This window comes from Giraffa tippelskirchi, chromosome 6 (assembly GCF_054371585.1).
Source record: "Giraffa tippelskirchi isolate mGirTip1 chromosome 6, T2T-mGirTip1v1.2.pri, whole genome shotgun sequence".
NCBI classification, from domain to species: Eukaryota; Metazoa; Chordata; class Mammalia; order Artiodactyla; family Giraffidae; genus Giraffa; species Giraffa tippelskirchi.
The window spans coordinates 81,779,815-81,800,949 of record NC_137280.1 but is presented as its reverse complement, the minus strand read 5'-3'; the positions used below and the strand labels follow the sequence as shown (position 1 = coordinate 81,800,949).

The 21,135-nt window shown below is 50.5% G+C and overlaps 1 protein-coding gene across 1 annotated transcript in view; it reads left to right on the top strand.

Moving 5' to 3' along the window:
- WNT3A (Wnt family member 3A) overlaps positions 1-20,033 on the top strand; it is a 68,296-nt gene extending 48,263 nt beyond the window's left edge. Inside the window, exons 3-4 of the mRNA XM_081497825.1 lie at positions 12,403-12,668; positions 19,554-20,033. Of these exons, the coding sequence (XP_081353951.1) occupies positions 12,403-12,668; positions 19,554-20,033 (746 nt within the window). The remainder of the gene's footprint in view (positions 1-12,402; positions 12,669-19,553) is intronic.
- The last annotated feature ends 1,102 nt before the right edge of the window (positions 20,034-21,135 follow it).

Genomic DNA, 21,135 nt, shown 5'->3' with positions numbered 1-21,135 from the left:
CTGAGCCTCAGCCTGGGTCCATCCACTAGTTTAGTGCCCTTGGTATAGTGTCCTTGCCAGTGGCTTTCCCAGGCACCCCTAAGCCCGGGCCTCAGAGGCTTCCCTAGTGAAGAGACTGGAGGAGCTGCTCAACCCTGCCTCTGATTCCAGCCTATGTGCCTCTAAGGGTCCCTTAGGGGTCTCAGGACCTGGAGGACATAGTTCCTGAACATCTGCACTCTGGTGGGGCATCCTCTTTGGCAAAGGGGGCCTCGCTGCTGGTAGAGGTGGGCCAATTCTCACCTGAGTCCTCAGCCACTGGACCTCACCCAGTGACAGCTGAGCTGCGGGCCCTGGCTGACCCTCTCAAAGCACATCATGTCAGAATCCTGGATGGTTACTTGAGGTATAGGCTGTGGTGTCAGTTGAAGTCTCAGAAAGTGTGTTCTGGGTGCCTGAGGCCTGCTCTGGCCCAACTATCCCCTCGTAGCCCTCTGTCCATGCCCTTGCGCAGCCCTGGGACAAGCACCCACATTTGCCTCCCTTCTACCCCCTTTTCCTTGCGGGGCTGGGCTGGAGAGAACCGTGGGGGGATGGCACAGCCTGTCCCCTCCCAGGCAGAGCCCCTTCCCTTGGCCAGGCTCCAGGGGGTGGTCTGTCCACCTCGCTGTGTGTCCTGGCCTGATCCTCGGAGGGCCGTAGTGCAGGCACGGGGCCAGGACAGGACAGCCGGGCCGGCACAAACCACGGGGCTCAGGAGGGGCCAGAGAGAAGGGGGGCCTCCAGAGAACCGGCATCCCTGAATCCAGGTTGCAACCCCTGACCCCCATCGGAAAGTGTTTCGGTTCATGGTGGTTGGGGGGCTCCGACCGTCTCTGCGGCCGCCCCTGTATATCATTAACTCTCCCCAGTTGGGGGTGTGTGTAAAGGGGCCAGGAGAGACCCCGGTGACACCCTGCCGTGCCCAGCTCTGAAAACAATGTCCCCACGAAGACGACAAGATTAAGCACAAGAGAAAAGTGAAAATGCTGCTGGCGATTCACACGCCCTCAGGAGCGCTGTGTTAAAGCGTGTGAATAGTGAGCTCCCCTCGTGCCCCAGGCTCCTGGGCCGCGCATACCTCCCGGTTGCTATGACTGGCTTGCTATGGCCTAATCGCCAACGAGGGGGAAATTCATATAAAATATCGAGGGCCATTGTGGGCCTAACACGGCGTGACAGTGGCTCACAAAGCCAGATTCATTAGCCCCAGCAGGTAATCAGGACGCCGGCCGTGCTGGCGGCCGGGCAGTGTCAGGGGCCGCAGCTACAGTGGGGCACAAGCCGCATTCCGCTCTCAGGTGGCTCCATCCTTTGTGCAGGACGGGCCAACAGGATTACCAAATGCCATTGCCCATTGCGACACCCCCTCCTAGCCACCCCGCTAGCTCTGAGACCAAGGAAGGTGGGCTGTGTGGGAAGGGGGCAGACTGAAGGCTAGGGGCTCTTGCCAGTCTGTCGTCTCTCCTTTCCTCATGTTGGAGCATTGCTAGGGGGAAGAGGGAACAACCTCTGGATGCTCTAAAAGTGCTCTTGAGGCCTTGGTGGGCCAGGGAGACAGACACGGAGCATTTGCTGACCTCTCTGCACCTGCACAGGCCCTGTAGGACTTGCTTGTCTACGCGGGGGGTTGGTTTTCCCTGGACCTGCCTCTCTGCACCCCTCCCCTCCTGCAGCCTCTCACCTGCCAGGTATGCAGAGGCCCAGGGAGGCTGAGAGGGAGCCACGGTCACTGCCTTTGAGTGTGTGCTGGGTATGTGGCATGAGTGAGGGCACTGAGTTCTTTCTGTGTCTTGCCAGGGATGCTCTGTAGGCAGGTGGGGGCAGAGAAATGCCCCCACAGAAGCTCCCGTGGAGTCTCAGTGTCCACAGGAGCTGTTTGCCCCAAGCTGGCCTCTCTGCAGGCCTCTCCCACTGAGCACCATCACCTTCCACAAAGAACTCCTCACCTGGAACACCAGGGCAGACTCAAAGGGGCCCCTAGCTGAGTAAGGGCAAGCCTGTGGGATGGGGGGATTTGCCTCACGTAGCTGGTGAGAGAGAAGCTTCCCTGCAGCATAGTGGAGTGGTGGGGTGAGGGTCCAGGACTCCCCACCCTGAGCAGGTGACTGTGGTTGCAGCCATGGTCCTGGCAGGGGGAAGGGGTCTCCATGGAGGCAAGGAAGCCTGCCTCATACCTGCAACTCCTCTGCTGATCCACTCCAGCATCAAGACAGGAGGTCTGACCCAGAAGTCAACATTGCCCATGGAAGAAGTAGAGCCCCAGGTCTCAAGGGACCACAGGGGAGGCATGCCCAGGTGAGAGAGGGCTGTCTCTCAGACCAGAACTCAGCCAGGAGGCTTTGACAGGCAGGTCCTACAGCTCTAAAGGAGGAGTCACATCCCACCCTGCCCCAGGCTGAGTCCCCACCCAGCTACCAGATGATAGCAGCCAAGCCCCAGGGACCCAGGGCCTCACTTCACATAGAAGCCAGGCCAGAGATGCATAGCCCACTGCAGGAGCCTGGAGTAAGGGGGAGTAGGTGACACCCTCTGTATTAGCCCTTTCCATGTCCCTCCAAAGGCAGGGAGTATGTCAGAGACACCCTTGCCATGGTAAACCCTCTCCCTTCAGAACCCTGTCCTGGGACCTCCTTTCCAGCTGCCTCTTGGGTCTGGCCACCTTCCAGAGGAGGGGCTTAGGAATCTGAGACCATAATGGAGCTTGAGTTCAGCTCAGGAATGTATCAGAATCACCCAAGGATTCTTCACAGATATACATGCCCCCCTCCCAGAACTGCAGCCCTGGGTCCATTGGTAGGTCTGCAGTGACCATTGCTGAGGCATCTAGTTACCTGCAGAGCTTCTCAAAGGGCCCATTGTGTGGACCCCATAGACAGAATGCCCCAGGAGCTTGATTTCATTGGTCAGTGGTCAAATTTGAACCACAGTCCCCTTCCAGGAACTTCCACTGCCTGAGAAGTTACACTCATTCCTCAAAAAAGGGATCCATGGCCCCTTCAGGTCAATGGGTCCATCCCAGGAACCCTGGGCCATCCCCTCCTTCTCATCCAGGACCAGCCCCCTACAGCTTTCCCCTCCCAGGAGAGGACTGGTAGGTCTCTCCCCAGGCCCTGTGGCCGCGACGTATGGGGCCAGCCTAGCAGGGCAGGTGGGCCCTCCACCTCCTGAAAGCTGCAACTATGGAAACAGCCTGGTGGTGATGGAGCCCACTGCTGGGAGACGCAGGAGCCTCTGTCTGGGTTCAGTGCTCACGGCTGGGCAGTCTGGGACCTGGGCTGACTCTCCTGAGCCTCTACACACCTCTGGGGCTGAGAGGGCCTGCAGGACCCGTGATGGTGGCTCAGCAGAGGGGAGGCCCCTCTTTTGGTCTGGACCAGTTATAAAAGGATATGCAAGGCTTAGGACAAGGAAGCGTCTGGGTGGTGCTTTCCTATCAATCCCTAATAAAAGGGCCTTCTGGGTAATCTCCCAGAGGGAAAATCATCTCTGGGACAGAGGCCACAGTCTTTTTGTCCACTCAGACCACAGTCAACACTTAATACGTAGTTGCTAACCCCTGGGGAAATGTTAAAGACAAGGACCTTGGGATATTTTTTTCAACTTTCTTCAGCATATAGGACTTTGGAAATAAATCCTTCTTTGATGTAAAAAAGGTCCTTTTCTGAAATTATGATTGTCATTTCTTATGTATCTTATTCTCTCAAAAAAGTAACAAAATTTCACAGTCCTATGTCAGTCCCCAAGTAATTTTTAGTACTTTCCAAGCCTATGAAACCCAAATCTGGAAACAGGATTTATCAAAATCCCTCTAGAGTTTAGAACTAGTGTTCTAAATTTCTGAGACCCAGGGAAGTAAAGTGACCGCCAAAGCCCATCTCACATGTGACACTCGACCCTGGTACCCAAGGCTGCACTGGTCTCAGTGATGACGCAGCCATGCCAGGCAACTCTCCCTGCATGTCCCTCCCCCCTCACCCCCACCAGGACTCCAAGCTCTTACAACATAGTAACCTGCCCCAGATTTTACCTCTGCCCATCCATCCATCCACCATTCATCCATCCATCCATCAATCCATCATTCAGCCATCATCCACCTGTTATCCACCACCCACTCATCCATTCATTCATTCATGCACCCAGTCTCCACCATCCACCCATTCATTCATCCATCCACCGTCCATTCATTCAGCCACCCCTCCATCCAAAACCTGCCCCAGAGCTTACATTGCCAAGCCTATTGTGTGTCCTTTCCCCCTACTCTCTTCATCATAAACTGTAATCTCCCAAAGGCAAGTGACCCAGTACAGCCCAAAGCAAAGAACCTGACTTGCAATAGCAGGGCCTCCCACTAAAGGAATGCAAAGATTCCTCTGGTTCACCCTTCTCCTCCCCAGTGCAGAGATTCCCTCCAACTAACAGTGGGTCATTCAGTTTATGCTTAATTATCACCAGAACAGGTAGCTCCTTCAACTTTCAGAAAGTCTAGGTTGTTAGAAATTTCATCAGAGCAGCAATCTACTTTCTTATAGATTTCTTACTTTGGTTTTTGAGAATGGGCACCTTTCATCTTACTTATCTTGTATTTCTAGTTGTGAGCCTAGTGTATGGCTCATTATAGACTCTTGGGTCCTGAATGGGTGGATGACTGTATTGATAGATGGATGTTGGGTGGTGAATGAATGAATGGATGATGGATGGATGGATGGATAGATCGTGGAGGGATGGTAGATGAATAGATGGATGGATGGGTTGATTGTAGATGGATGAATTGTGGATAAATGAAAAAAGGGTAGCTCATTGATCCTTTGAATGAGCTGAATAAATAATTGCTAATGAAACAACTATTAGCAATTAGGAACTAAAGAGCCTCTTGATGAGGTAAAGGAAGAGAGTGAAAAGGCCGGCTTAAAGCTAAATATTAAAAAACTAAGATCATGGCATCCAGCCCTGTTACTTAACAGCAAATAGAAGGGGAAAATGTGGAAGTAGTGACATATTTCCTCTTCTTGGGCTCTAAAATCACTGAGGATGGTGACTGCACCCATGAATTCAGAAGATGATTGCTTCTTGGCAGGAAAGCTATGACAAACCTAGACAGTGTATTGAAAAGCAGAGACATTACTCTGCCGACAAAGGTCCATATAGTCAAGGCTATGGTCTTTCCAGTGGTCACATACAGTTGTGAGAGCTGGACCATAAAGAAGGCAGAGTGCCAAAGAATTGATGCCTTCAAACTGTGGTGCTAGAGAAGACTCCTGAGAGTCCCTTGAACAGCAAGGAGATCAAACCAGTCAATCTTAAGGGAAATCAAGCCTGAATACTCGTTAGGTGCTGAAGCTCCAGTATGTTGGTCATCTGATTGCAAATAGCTTACTCATTGGAAAAGTCCCTGATGCTGGAAAAGATTGAGGGCAGAAGCAGAAGAGGGTGTCAGAGAATGAGATGGCTGGATGGCATCACCGATGCAATGGCCACGAACTTGGACAAACTTTGGGACATGGTGAGGGACAGGGGGGCCTGACGTGCTACAGTCCATGGGGTCGCAAAGAGTCGGACATGACTGGGCAACTGAACAACAATGAAAAAATATCAAGCTTCTGGGGAATATGATTTTCTTGATGGAAGACACTTGTCTTACAAAAAGACTCTTTTAGGAGATTCCCTTTCTTCTTCCTTTTCCCAATCCCAGACTGCAGTGTGGGAATGAGAGTCCTAAGCTGGCACATAGCAGGCTTGAGGAGCCCTAACAGCTCATGTAGCCTCTATTCTAGCAATGCACCCCCCTCCCATAGCTTGTGTCCCTTCCTCCTCTCTTGACCTGCCATAGTCCATTCAAAAGAAAGCATTTTGCTGGTGATGGGATATTTCCAGTCTCATCTCCAAGAAGCAATTTCTCTTCCCACAGGCAGAATGATTCTCTCTCCCTATCTGTGTGTCTGCTGTTTGTGGCTAAAATTTTGCTGTAACTGGAGTTGCTCCTGTGCCCTCCCAGCCCATGACCTCAGGGGAGCCCTCTGCCCCTTCCTCTCTAAACTGAGGCTTCTCCAGAAGGTCATGACTTTCTTGGTTCAAACCCCTGTGGAAATCTGATAAAAACAATCTATCCAGAAAAACACACGAGTTTTCAGACATGCTCTGGAAACATCAGACACCCCCAAATTCAGCTCATGATTTTGGGAGGGTTATGTTCTGGACTTTGTTGGTATATTACTGTTACATATTGACAAGAACTTTAGGTTGAAAGACTTCTATAAGTCTACAATAAACCTCGTTTTAGGGATAGAGTAAACAAACACGTGGGCTTCCCTGGTGGCTCAGTGGGAAAGAACCTGCCTGCCAAAGCAGAAGACTCAGGTTTGATCCCTGGGTCTGGAAGATCCCCCGAAGAAGGGAATGGCAACCCACTCCAGTGTTCTTGCTTGGAGAATCCCATGGACAGAGGAGCCTGGCAGGCTACAGTCGATGGGATCGCAAAGAGTTAGACACAACTGAGCAACTAAAACAACAAACAAGAATGAACACCCTGAGTGTTTCCTTCGTGGTTTCCTGGGTTAAAAGCCCCACAGCTGTGGGATGTCATCTGGGCATTCTAGGGGTCTTCTGCACAGCATCAGAATGTGTTTTAACTTTTTCTTTGAAAATAATTGTGTAGACTTACAGAAACATTACAGGAATCCAGATCTCCTCCCAGGCCTCCCCATTGCTGACATGACACAAATCCAGCTAGATCCATCAAAACCAAGATCCGTCACTACTAACTAAACTCTAGGCTTTTCCCAGATCTCATCCATTTTTCCACTAATGTCCCTTACCTGTCCAGGGTCCCAGCCCAGGTCCATGGGCTCTTCAGCCCAGGCCTTGCCCTTCATGCCCTTGAAACCAGGAGGAATTTGGTTAGGCCTTTGGGGGTGTCTGATGTTTCCTGATAATTAGATCTTTAAAACGCCTCAAAGAGGGTGGAATTTCCTTGGGACATCGTCTTAGGAGGCACATGGCATCCATCCGTCTGTTTTCTGTCCCGTTGCTGGTGATGGCAACCCCAATTTCTCTGGTGAGGAGGGACCTATCATAGTTCCCCAATGCAAAGTTTCAGGTTTTCCCTTTGTGACTGATCAGTTTCTCTGGTAACTGCTTAAAGACCTGTGTCATCATCAATTTTAAAAGGATTTTCTTTGCCAGAAAGAACCATCTTACTTTTTTTTTTTTTGGCTTATGGTCTTCGTAAGGCTTCTTTCCCTCATGAGCAATTTGAAGGCCTGCTCCAAAGTGTCCTTGGTCCTCAGATCTTTATTTGTGAGGAGACCCTCTCCTCATTTGACAGAAAAGGAAACAGAGGTACCCAGAGGAGAGAGAAGTGTGCGGGCTCACACAGCTAGTTGGTGACAGAGCAGGGCAGGAATGAGATTTTTCCTCTAAGTTCAAGGGGGAACACCCCTCCCAATCCCCGCACACCCTTCCCCTCAAGTTCTCTGGAAGCCCTGGACTGTTTGCCTGAGCTTGATAAGCAGAGATCTCCAAGCCCTTTCAGGGCAGGGCAAAGCCCCAGGCCCACTTTCTCTCTCCTTATCTCAGTAGCTGGAGAGGGGAGGGGAACAGGGGCTAGTAGAGGGTGCAGAGCAGAGGCAGAGACAGAAGGCAGGATCCTCCTACAGGGCTCACCCTGTGGGCCCTCTGGGGACAGGCTCAGAGGGACCTGGGGGAGCATATTCAGGACTTGGAGACTTGGCCCTTGAGAAGGGCCACCAGAGAGCACGTGGTAGGGGAGGCATCAGGCTGTGTGCAGTGGGTTCCAGGAATGCCCAGGACATACTGGCTCTACCGTGCCCTGGGAGGGGTGGTTAGGAACCCCCAGACCTCCAGCTCACAGCCCTTAACCCAGGGTCACTGGATGGGCAGGAGGGGAGACACCAGACCAGGACCCTGGAGGGGTGAGAATCAGGTTAGCCCAGCCTCCAAAGAGTTGGAGTTGAGGGACAACCTGAGGCCTTGAGAAGACAAAATAAGGGTGGGGGCTCTGCTGAGTGGAAGAACAGGAAAGAAGGGGGTCTATGTCCATGTCATGTGTGCCTTGAGTCAGCAGGAAGCGGCTCCAGGCCGCCCTGAAACTAATCAGTTGTATTATAAAAGGGTAACAGGACAGGGGCTTGAGAGGCAGCTGCCTGGCTGATGTTTGGGAAAGAGGACAGTGAGGGGAGCTGTCCTGAATTTGTTCCAGGACAAGCTGAGTAGGGAGGGGCAGAGAGCCAAGTCCCATGAGGTGGGCCTGTCCAGGTGTGCTCAGACCCTCCTGGACTCCCTGCCCCAGCCCAGGGCCTCTGCCCTCTCCTCTGACCAGGCCCTCGCTCACCAATAACCATCTGTGGGAGGCCTGGGGCTACAGATTAGAAACAAAAGGTGAACAGGACACAGCCCCCACCTCAGGGAGCTTTCGGGCAGAATGGGTATGAGAGGGTCCTCCTGAAGTCCTTGGGGAGCCCTAGGGCTCCAGGGCCAGGCGTGGCCCAAGCCCAGACTGCATCCTAGGATCCCCAAAGAGCAGGGATGGGGACACAGCAGACGCACATCAGCAGAGAAGCAGCTGGAAAGAACCCAGGGGAAGGACGAGGGCTGAGTGTGGCTGGAGGCCAGGAAGTGGTGATCGGGGCTGAAAGGGCAGCAGGTGGAGCAGAGTCAGCCTGTGTGTGAGTCAAGCAAGGACACAGTGGCAAGGACTGGAGAAGGGGCTTGGCAGGGCCCGATGGGCTCTGGACAGAGCGTTCTTCCTACAGTATGTATAGGGGGATGTGCATACTTGTGTGAGTGTGTGCATATATGTGTGTGTCTGTGTGTGCATGCATATATGGGTATGAGAGGTGAGAGTGTCTATATATATATATATATATGTGCGTGTGTTTGTGTGTGTGTGTGTGTGTTTGTGTGTGTGTATGGGGGTGAGGGGAAGCTGGAAGCTGGAGGCGCCTGTCCCAACTAGGATCCTCTTCTGATGCAAGTGGGAGATTCTGAGGTCTGGACTCATGGTTGAGAACCAGGAGAGGCAAGATGGGCCACGGCCATTTCAAGAGACCAGAGCAGCCTTCAGACTTGGGCAGATCCCAACCAAGCTGTCAGTGGGAGGCTGATGGGGGAGAAATGGGGAGTCCCTTTCTAGGTTTGTGACTGGGTGCTTGCCACCTGGGCGTTTCCAGAAAGAAGCAGGTGTCCAGGCCTGCTCTGGGAAAACATGGGGAGTACATAGGTTGGTTGTGGTCTGCAGAGGACCATTCAGAAGTGTTGGCAAATCCACAGAAAAAAGTCACCAAAAGCAGGGTGGAGCCTCGCAGCTATCAATAGGCTGGTGCCTAGGGTGCTTTCTCAGACACATCCCACCCTGTGTGTTCCTAGTATAGGAGTCAATGTGCTTTTCTCAGTGGCAGGTGTGTGTGGATGTGTACCAAGATGTGTGGGTGAGTCTGAGTGTGTGCACACTGCTGGCTGGAACCCTATCTTACCACTTCCCTGACTCTGCTGCCTGAGTTTTGGGACACACATCCTTGGCTGTAAACCTGGGAGCAGGTAAGACCATGCAGTTGGAGGAAGTGTGGGGAGAAACCCCAAACCTCTGCTTGCTCCCCAGGGTGGAGCCCCTCTCCATCCCCCTCCCAGGAAAAAGCCTCCTGAGCACTGATGTGGGGTGAGGAGATAGCAGCCCCTTGGGACGACTCTCCTGTAGCCATTTCGAGCCCTTGCACTGTCCAGGCCTGCGGTGGGGCCTCTGCCCAGGAAGAGCTCAGGGAGAAAGTGGGGCATATACCCCCTGACAGACACAGAAGGCCCTGGTTGGTCCTGTTCCTGTGTCTCTCCAGCTCACTCCTCAGTCCATAGCAATTTTTTACCTGGGATTTTAAAATTCTTGGTAATCAGCAGGTAAGCTTCATGAGGTTATCTTGCTCCCTGCTGTTTCTCCAGTAGGGTTTGGCAAACAGCAGGTGCTCCACACACGTGTGGAGTGGTGATTTGAGGAGTGAGTGAGTTATATGAGTTCATACAGGACCCAGGGTACCCCCAGGACCTTGTCCTCCACCTGGAGCAGATCATGGCTTGGTGCCTTGAAGAAATGTTTGCACACACTCAGGAGGCATGATGCATTGATGCATTCATTCATATCGTCTGGGAAAGCCTGGCTGAGGATCCAGCCTCTGCAAAGTCCAGGCTGTCCCCCACATGCCCTGTATTTCCCTCGGGTCCTGCCAGCCCAGCCCCTCCCCACCTGGGGCCCTGACTTCGTGAGCCCCCATGCAGAATACCCCTGCCTCCTGTTTTTCCTCTGCTGACTTCCTGCCTGTCCTTTGAGACCAGCTCCTCTAGGGTTCTGTCTGCAGGGTGAGGCGAGCCCTCCCACACTCAGCAACCCCCTGCAGCTGGCCTCTCCAAGGCAGGCCTCTGCTGACTCCCTCACATGCCTGTCTGATCCAGTTCAGCCCCACTGGCTTTTTCTTCCTAAGCTTCAGCCATCCCCCAGTGGCCTTCTAAAAACAAATGCCACATCCCCTGACTCAGTTCCTCCATGTAGAGAAGGAGAAGGCAGCATTCAGGGGCCCAGCAGCTCCAATATCAGGTCAGAAGCAGTCTGCCAGTTCCTGAGAGGCATTCCGTTCCAGACCCAAACATGAGGGGCCAGCACAGGGCAAAGTACACATGAAGGCACTGACCTTCAGACGGTTCCAGAAGAGGTGACCCTTCTGCTGGGTCTCTCAGTACCTAGTGTCTGAAGTGGAAGAAGGGAAGGGTGTGCAGGCAGTAAAAGAGGCACAAGTGGGCAGCATGTGAACCAGGAGCCGCACCCTGAGCAGGGCTGCTGGAAGCTTCCAACAAGGACATCTGGGTAGGAGGGCTCCACCATGGGTTAGGAGGACACTAGAAGGAGTATCTGCCTTTTTGTCTCCCTTTTAATCAATCCACATAATTATTTTGAGATTCATCCAATCTGTCTTTCCTGGTATGCTAAATAGAATTCCACTTCATAAATATGCCACAGGTTTTAATTGAAATATAATTGACATATAACATTATATTAGTTTAGGTGTACAAAATAGTAATGGGCTTCCCTGGTGGCTCAGATGGTAAAGAATCTGCCTGAAATGCAGGAGACCCTGATTCATTCCCTGAATCGGGAAGATCCCCTGGAGAAGGGAATGGCTACCCACCCCAGTATTCTTGTCTGGAAAATCCCATAGACAGAGGAGCCTGGTGGGCTACAGTCCATGGAGTTGCAAAGAGTCAGACACAACTGAATGACTAACACTACTGCTACTACAACTACAACATAATGATTTAGTGTTTGTACACACTGTGACGTGATCACCACAATAAGTTTAACATCCATGACCCCACATGGTTACAAGACATTTTCTTATGATGAGAACTTTAAGATCTATGTTCTTAACAACTTCCAAATATACAATGTTAATTCTAGTTGCCATCTGTAACCCATGACTTATTTACCTTATGCCACTATTTTTCATCCATTCACCTATTGATAGACATTTTAGAACTCAGTTTGCTGCTGCTGCTGCTGCTGCTAAGTCGCTTCAGTCGTGTCCGACTCTGTGCGACCCCATAGACGGCAGTCCATCAGGCTCCACCGTCCCTGGGATTCTCCAGGCAAGAATACTGGAGTGGATTGCCATTTCCTTCTCCAGTGCATGAAAGGGAAAAGTGAAAGTGAAGTCACTCAGTCGTGTCCGACTCTTAGCGACCCCATGGACTGTAGCCTACCAGGCTCCTCCGTCCATGGGATTTTCCAGGCAAGAGTACTGGAATGGGGTGCCATTGCCTTCTCCGTTAGAACTCAGTTTAGGACTATTACAAATAAAGTTGCAGTGACATTTGCTTCCTGGTCTTTACATGCACACAGGTTTTCTCCAGGGTTAATGCTTTAGAGGCGAATGACCAGGTCATAGGGTAGGTATATGTTTTCAAGAAGCTGCCAAATCGATTTCCAAGCGGGAGGCACCAGTTTCCTTCCAGCCAGCAGTCTACAAAGTTCTGATTTCTCTACATCCTTACCAAAACTGGTTATGATCTGACTATTCTGGTTTCAACCGTCCCTGCGGTTCTCCATGACAAGTGATGTCCAGCATCTTACCTTGGCTCCTCAGCTCTCCGTATACTTTCTTTGGGGAAGCTCTCTCCCCTTCTTGAGTCCTTACTCGGGGACGCGCGCTCCTGTCCCACCAGCCCTGCCTCCCCATCACTGTACCGCGGTTACCGCGCTGCGAGTCTAGCACCCCACGCCCACTGTGGCTGCCCAGGGCCCAGCCCGGGAAGAGGCAGCCACGCCCCCCACGGCCAGCCCCACCCAGCCATGCCGGGTCCTGCCAAGCAAGTCATCTCTTTTCGCAGCTACTCGGGAGTCCGCCTTCGTGCACGCCATCGCCTCTGCCGGCGTTGCCTTCGCGGTGACGCGCTCTTGCGCCGAGGGCTCCGCTGCCATCTGCGGCTGCAGCGGCCGCCATCAGGGCTCGCCCGGTGAGGGCTGGAAGTGGGGCGGCTGCAGCGAAGACATCGAGTTCGGCGGGATGGTGTCTCGGGAGTTCGCAGATGCGCGGGAGAACCGCCCGGACGCTCGCTCCGCGATGAACCGACACAACAATGAGGCTGGGCGCCAGGTACGTCTGTGGCCACTTCAGTCCTGGGGTGAAGCAGAAATCCCTGAGACCACACCCCTGCGGGTCTCTGGGAAACAGAAGCTCTCTGAGTAGGATGTGTGCCCTGGCCCCGTGAGGGCTGGGGCCTGCTGGAGGCAGAGTGGTGGGCCGTGGGAGGGATGTATCTGATGGCCAAACTGGAGGTCTGCTCACCTCCTGCCCAGGAGTGTCTGAAACACAGGGCTGTCCAGTTGCTCCACGAGGTCTAGGGCATTCTCACAGGATGGCAGGTCTGCCTGTGATGTTGGGGGTCACAAGGAAGGAGGGACGGGAGAAAGGCCTGCTCCTGCACATTCCAGGAGGGAGACAGCCAGGCTGCTACACCACAGTGTGGTAAGTCCTCCAATGAAGAAATGCACATACACACACACACGCAAGGTGATCTGGGCATAGAGGAGAGGTCAGACCCAGACTGCAGTTTCCAAAAAGACTTCTACTGACAGAGGTGGTGAGTGGAGACAAGCAGAATCATTGGCAGACAGGGAAGCCTGGCGTGCTGCAGTTCGCAAAGCCTGGATTCGCAAAGAGTCGGACACGATTGAGCGACTGAACTGAACTGAAGTGAGATGAGGGGAAGCCAGGAGAGCCGCTGGGTAACCCATAGTGAAAGAAGGCACATGAGTTAGTTCAGGCAGAATACGGAGAAGAGAGAAAGAAAGATGTGGGGAATGGAGAGGCTGCCAGAGACCAAGCTGTAAAAGGCTTTGTGAGCCTTTTTTAAAAAAAAAAAAAAAAAAAGAACTTGATTAGAGGGTCAGTGGGAAACTGCTGATAGGAAGTGATGTGTGTAGGGGCTGAAAAATGTCCAGTAGAGCTGGCTCTGACCTTGGCCAGTGAAACTGGGGCATTGCAAAGGGCTGAAGAGTGAACATTTAATTTCCGACAACAGGGAACTTGGTGACTCACATTAATCTTCTGACTAAAGACAAGTACAAATGTAGGATGAAACTAAAAAGCACCCTTTACAAGTATAGAATACGCACCTGATACGGTTACTTGACTTATCACAGGGAAGAAGACAGTGCAGTGCAAAGGGGGAAATGGTCTTTTCAATAAAGTATGCTCAGTCAATTGGATAACAATATGGTAAAGAATTAATCTTGACCCCTACTTCACACCATACTTAAAAAAAAATCAATTTCCCATTTCCAATAGGAAAGAGTATACAAAGAATGTTTAGAAGAAAATATAAGAAAATATCTTTGTGACCTTGGAGTAGGCAAAGATTTCCTAAAGAGGCCAAAAAGGCACTCATAATGAAAGAAAAATGTGATAATGCAGAATGTATTAAAATTTATAAAACTGCACCACCATGAAACTGAAAAGGCAATCCATACAGGAGGAGAGATTCACAATATATACACTCAACCTGTATATTAAAATTATAGTATAAAAAGAACTCTACAAAGTAATAAGAAAAAGACTGATAACCCAATAGAAAGTTGGCCACTTCACAAAAGAAAATCTAGAAATGACCAATATGTGTGAATATGTGAAAAGGTGATCAATATCACTAGTCATCAAGGAAATGCTGTTGGAATACATGCCCTGGCAGGAAAGACAGCAACAACTGGAAGAGAGCATGAAGGGAGTTTCTGAGGAGCTAGTGTCTGAGGCTGGTGGAGCTGGTGTTCTGAGGCTGGTAATTTGTGAAATTTTGTCATATTTCATGCTTATGACATATAAACTTTTACATGTATACTACACTTCCAAAAAAAATAATTGTTAAGTGTCAGATAGCTAACCATATAGTGAGGAATTAGCAGTTCAAAGTTCAGAGGGAGACTATAGACTCCAAGCCTGGTGCCTAGGGCCGCTTTTATCCAGGGGTCATTTGCTGGTCTGAGAAAAAAGTATATATGCTGAGCTGCACTTTCAACAGCCTCACCGAGCTAAAAGGGACCATCAGAGGTTCTATGTCTGGGAAATAATTCCTCAGTTTAGGCGGGCTCCTGAGGAGTAAAAGAAAACCAGAAGTAGACAAGCCCTTGTGCACATGTGCAGGCTAGCAAAATCTCAAAACTGGATTAAGGTGATCCCAAATTGCTGGTATCCCCATGCACCTGGAAAAAGAAGACAAATCCTTTTCGGAGAATGATAACCTTATGATAGACTGATATTTTTTTCTACAAACAATTGTTCAAACACAATGTTCAACACATGACCAAATATAACCTATTAAATGAGCTGGTGACATAATGAGTGATAACCAGCCAAACAAAATAAAGCAAAACAAGAACAACAACAAAAACAGAAACAAGAGTCGTATACTGAAGTTATTAGACACAGATTATGAGAAAAAAATATGCTTACTTATGTTCACAAAGCTAAAATGTAATATAATAGATTTGGGAAAGAATCACAAACAAATTGTAGACCCGAAAATTGAATGGGAGCTTCCAGTTAAAAAAATGACAAACTAAATACGAGGGATTTTTGTCTTCAGTCTCCTAGAACATCACTAAAATGACAATGAATTAATTTTAAAATACATAAATAAACTATAGAGAACATGGAAAACAGAAAAGGGGACAAAGGCAATAAAACTTTGAAAGCAAAAAGCAATATCTCAGTACAGTCAAGAAAGCTGAATCTTAAGCCAATCAGTTCAGTTCAGTTCAGTTCAGTCGCTCAGTCGTGTCCGACTCTTTGCGACCACATGAATCATAGCACGCCAGGCCTCCCTGTCCATCACCAACTCCCGGAGTTTACCCAAACCCATGTCCATCGAGTTGGTGATGCCATCCAACCATCTCATCCTCTGTCGTCCCCTTCTCCTCCTGCCCCAATAGAAACTCTTAAACTAGATTGACTTTAACCTAAAGCCAATCTTAAAGCAATCAACCTAGGAATTTCTAGTATCCGATATCTTGGGAAGTAGAGATAGATATAGGGCTTGGAAACAGAAAGATTGGTTGAAATCTATTTTAAATGTACTTTTAAACCTATCAGTTAGTCTGTCCAACCTCTTGCAACACCCCTCCATCACCATGGCAGAAGCCTGGAGGCTTATTCCCTAATGAGGGTAAAGCAGAAGATGTCTGGACTGCTGAGGGTGAGGCTGCCCAAGTGAAAGGAGTCTGTCTATATACACATTTCTCTTCTTAATCTCCTAGTGTCACAGCGAATCTTGTATGCTCTAGGCGGGAAAATTGAAGATTCTCCCCTGAAAATCAGACCAATCCAAGAGAAGAGACTTGAAGATATTGATGTGAGGTTTCCCCTAAAAGCAACATGGCCAGATCACTCTACAGTGAGGATCCAAGTACATGAGTCTCCCCTGCATACAGGAGGTTCCAATAAGTTTTTGGTGCCCCACTTTTAAATATAGCAGGTAGTTAGGGATCATTGAACATGATGCCTTCCTACAACCACAAAGATAAAGACCAAAATAAATAAACAAAAACCAAACTTATGGGAAAGAGACGTTATAAAGAGAGATGAAAACTTCAAAAAAACCATCACTATCCCCAGAGAGTTAATACATTGAATCCATAAAACTGGAATAAACTGTTAACTTAAAAGAATATTTAGGGGGGAAAGGAGGCTCTTAGAAATTTAAATAGAATGGCAAAAATGTCAGCAGAAAAGTTGGAAGACAGTTGAGACAGCCTTCCCACAAAGTAGAGGAAGAAAGACAAAGACCTGGAAAATAGGAAAGAATAGAAAATATAGAAGATCTGTCCAAGAAAGACAATGATGAACATGAAGATGAGAAAATTTGGTAAAGAAGTAAGACGAGAAGTTTCCCAGAGCTGATGACCAGAAGTTCAGACCAAACAGGCCACGTAAGTGATTAGCACAAGAAAGGGGAAGACCCATGTCCAAACTCACTGTGAGGGCTTTCTTGGTGGTGCAGTGGTTGAGTCTGCCTGCCAGTGCAAGGGACATGGGTTCAGTCTCTGGTCTGAGAAGATTCCACATGCAGTACAACTAAGCCCATGCACCACAACTACTGAGCCTGTGCTCTAGAGCCCGTGAGCTGCAACAAGAGAAGCCACCACGATGAAAAAGTCCACACATGTCAATGAAGAGTAGCCCCCACTCACAGCAACAAAGACCCAGCACAGCCAAAAATAAATAAATAAAAATTTTAAAAGAAAACTTATTGTGAAAATCACAGCCTATGACACAAAGAAGCCTTCCAAACTTCCCAGAAAAAGATTTAATTTCACGCAAAGGATCAGGAATCAAAATATCATCAGTGTTTCTAAGAACAACAGTGAAAGCTAGAATAAAATAGAGCAATACTTTCAGAATCCTGAAAGGGGGAAATATTTTAAGCCAAGACTTTTATACCAAGCTAAATCATCTTTTCAACTTTTCAAGCAGAAAAGGTTTGTTTGCAGACATGCACATTTCACAAAATTTACCAGAAGGGCTTTGAAAAAGATGTCTCCAAGAAAATGAAATCCATGGAACATCTGGTGTGTTTGAAAGTCTTGAAGAGAATATTTACATGACTAGAGAGTGTATGAGACTGAATCTGTCTCATCTGTCACATTAAAAACAGCAACAACAAAACATTTTGTAGAAAAAGAAAAGCAATCACATCGTGTGGCTCAACCAAGTATAACATTTAACACAGCCCCAACACTGTCAGCTTCCCTGGTAGCTCAACTGATAAAGAATATGCCTGCAAGGCAGGTGACCCCAGTTTGATTCCTGGGTGGGGAAGATCCACTGGAGAAGGGATAGGCTACCCAGTCCAGTATTCTTGGGCTTCCCTGGTGGCTAAGCTGGTAAAGAGTCCACTTGCAATGCTGGAGACCTGGGTTTGATCCCTGGGTTGGGAAGATCCCTTGGAGAAAGGAAAGGCTACCCACTCCAGTATTCTGGCCTGGAGAGTTCCAGGGACTGTATAGTCCATGGGGTCACAAAGAATCAAACACAACTGAGTGACTTTCACTTTCAGCACTGTCAGCACTAAGTTTTGATCTAACTGGAACTATCTATAGTTTTTAGGGTAGGGAGGGGGTTTGCGAAAACTGTGCATCAGAGTTGTGGCATAAGGTCCCCCCATGGTACCTCCATGGTGATAGGTCCATAAGACAATGCCAAACACTGAAATATCAAGAAGTAACAAGTGAAAGTGTTAGTTGCTCAGTTGTGTCCAACTGTTTGCAATCCAATGGACTGTAGCCCACCAGGTTCCTCTGTCCATTAGATTCTCCAGGCAAGGATACTAGAGTGGGTAGCCATTCACTTCTCCAGGGGATCTTCCCAACCTAGGGATCAAACCTGGGTCAAGACAAGCATCTTATTAGAAGTGCAGAGGTGCAAGGTGCTGCCCCTAGCAGGTCAGGAAAGTGCTGTTAATGAGACTGTGAGAGCAGAATTCCTGTTTTTCTTAACAGGTCTTAGGAACTCTTGGACTCTTTAAAGTATATGCATATATGCTGCTGCTGTTGCTGCTAAGCCGCTTCAGTCGTGTCCGACTCTGTGCAACCCCATAGACGGCAGCTCACCAGGCTCCGCCGTCCCTAGGATTCTCCAGACAAGAATACTGGAGTGGGTTGCCATTTCCTTCTCCAGTGCATGAAAGGGAAAAGTGAAAGTGAAGTCGCTCAGTCGTGTCCGACTCTTAGCGACCCCATGGACTGTAGCCTACCAGGCTCCTTCGTCCATGGGATTTTCCAGGCAAGAGTACTGGAGTGGGGTGCCATTGCCTTCTCCAATATGCATATATAACTTTGATCAAAAGTAAAATTAAAACTAAAGACTTAGGAGGCAGAGATGGGGAAGTGGCAGCTCCTCTTTGGAAAAGCTTGGTCACAAAAGAGAAGAAAATGAAGATTAGACAGAACTGGACTTTGGTGAGGGAGTGTAATTTACGAAGCCCCTAAAAAAGTTCCAGGATGAGAAGGAAGGGTTGAAGAAACAGCAAGGAGAGGGGAACAGGGTGGAGGAAGCATCTGGGCACAGAGCCCACCTGAAGTCTTGGACCAGCACTGTTCAATAGAAGTGTAATGAAAACCACACAGTATGTATCAATTTCTAGTAGCCACACTTTAAAAGGAAACAGGTGAAATTTGTTTTAAATAATACATTTTATTGAGCCCAATATAACCAACATGTTACCATGACAGTAATGCAATCAATATTAAATTTTTCAATGAGATATTTTACATCCTCTTATGAAATCTGGGGATTTAGTGTGACCCAGCATGCAGTGTGCACTTAACAGCACTTCTCAGTTTGGACCACCATCCACATCTCACGATCTCACAGGTGACTATTTCTGATTACATCACAGGACCTTTCACCCCCAGCCCCACTCCTTCCCCCAAAAAGAGAAGGGAAGAGAACCTGCTGCTGGGATGCCCACAGGAGAAACATAATGTAATTCTCAGCAGTCCCCTACAATGCAATAAACCCAGTTTTCTGGGCCCTGAAGATACTGTGCTCAAGCCACTCGCATTATTCATGCTCAGGTCAGCCCCCAGGCTTGCCACCCAGCTTATGTGCATATCCTTTAGACCAAAGTCTTGTATTTCCCTTAGAAGGAACCATTCCCCTTTTCCACCCCTGCACTTACATGTCACATGTTACAGCCCCTTCTTTCCTTCACTGAACATAGATGGCCTAGAAGTAGACTCAGCCCAGAAGGGGGCTTCCCAGTCCCTGCCCTCCAGGGATCTTGGGTCTGCCAGGGGAACCACATCAAGGGTGGCATTGGGAGAGGGTGTCTGCTCCGCCCGGGAGTCCCAGCGCTTTTTGGAGCAGGTTAGGGGATTGTTTGACAGATGAGTGGAAGGAAGACTAAGGCAAGGAGCACAGCCAGTCTCCGGGGAGGTGGGGAGGTTGAGGGCCTGCCCTGATTCCACCGCTTGCCCGCTTCTGTAGGCCATCGCCAGTCACATGCACCTCAAATGCAAGTGCCATGGGCTCTCGGGCAGCTGTGAAGTGAAGACCTGCTGGTGGTCGCAGCCTGACTTCCGCGCCATTGGTGACTTCCTCAAGGATAAGTATGACAGCGCCTCAGAGATGGTGGTGGAGAAGCACCGCGAGTCGCGCGGCTGGGTGGAGACCCTGCGGCCACGCTACACCTACTTCAAGGTGCCCACAGAGCGCGACCTGGTCTACTACGAGGCGTCACCCAACTTCTGTGAGCCCAACCCCGAGACGGGATCTTTCGGCACGCGAGACCGCACCTGCAACGTGAGCTCGCACGGCATAGACGGCTGCGACCTGCTGTGCTGCGGCCGCGGCCACAACGCGCGCACCGAGCAGCGGCGGGAGAAGTGCCACTGCGTTTTCCACTGGTGCTGCTACGTGAGCTGCCAGGAGTGCGCGCGCGTCTACGACGTGCACACCTGCAAGTAGAGGGCGCCGGTGCCGGCGCCCGCGGGTTAGAGCTCCACCTGGAGGGGGCGGGGCTCCTCCGTGGGCGGGGCGGGGGCGGGGCTCTGAGGTAGAGCTCCTCCGGGGGCGGGGCGGAGGCGGGGCTCTGAGATAGAGCTCCTCCGGGGGCAGGGCGGAAGCGGGGCTCTGAGGTAGAGCTCCTCCGTGGGCGGGGCGGAGGCGGGGCTCTGAGGTAGAGCTCCTCCGGGGGCGGGGCGGGGGCGGGGCTCTGAGGTAGAGCTCCTCCGGGGACGGGGCGGGGCGGGGCGGGGCGGGGCTCTAAGGTAGAGCTACTCCGTGGGCGGGGCGGAGGCGGGGCTCTGAGGTAGAGCTCCTCCGGAGGCGGGGCGGAGGCGGGGCTGTGAGGTAGAGCCCCTGGAGCGGGGCAGGGTCCTTTATGGTAGGACAGGGTTGAGGCTGTTGAGTGGCATAGAGTTCTTCCCTGTCCTGGAGTGAAACCCGGGACCCTTCCTGGGTCCTCTCTGGGGTTGGGGCTCCAGGGACGGGGATTAGCCTGCCAAGTACTGTCCCCCGAAGACCACATGGTTCCATCCTCCAGACCTCGTCTGTGTAAAGCAGACTCTCCTGGCAGAATGAGCTGTGGAGAGCCTGTGGGGAACATGTTGTCCTCCTACCCCTCCCACTGAGGTCCGAGGTATATCCTCCAAGGATTCCTCCCTCAATGATACCTGCCAACGCTCTCAACCAGGCCCTGCAGAACCGCAAGAATGGCTGGGATTTGGGTCAAGGAGATAGGGCCTAGTGGCAGTAGGCTGAAGAAGGGCCTGGAACATGTGGCCTAACTCTGTCCTGACTGCTTTGTGCTGGGCATCAGACACCTAGGACCTCTTCCCAGTGTTCTACTGTCACCCAGGCCCCAGCAAGGCACCATGCAGCCTGGTCAGCTGTGCCTTCCTTTGCTGCTGACAGAAAGTCCTACGCCTGGTTCTCCCACCTCCCTGTCTTCATGTTCCCACATGCACCCCATCTCCCCCACAGGAGAGGAGCAAAGCCTCCTGTTCCACTCTTACTGTTGCCTCCCTCTTGGCCTCAGCACCTCTCTCCACCTCCCTCATTCACAGTC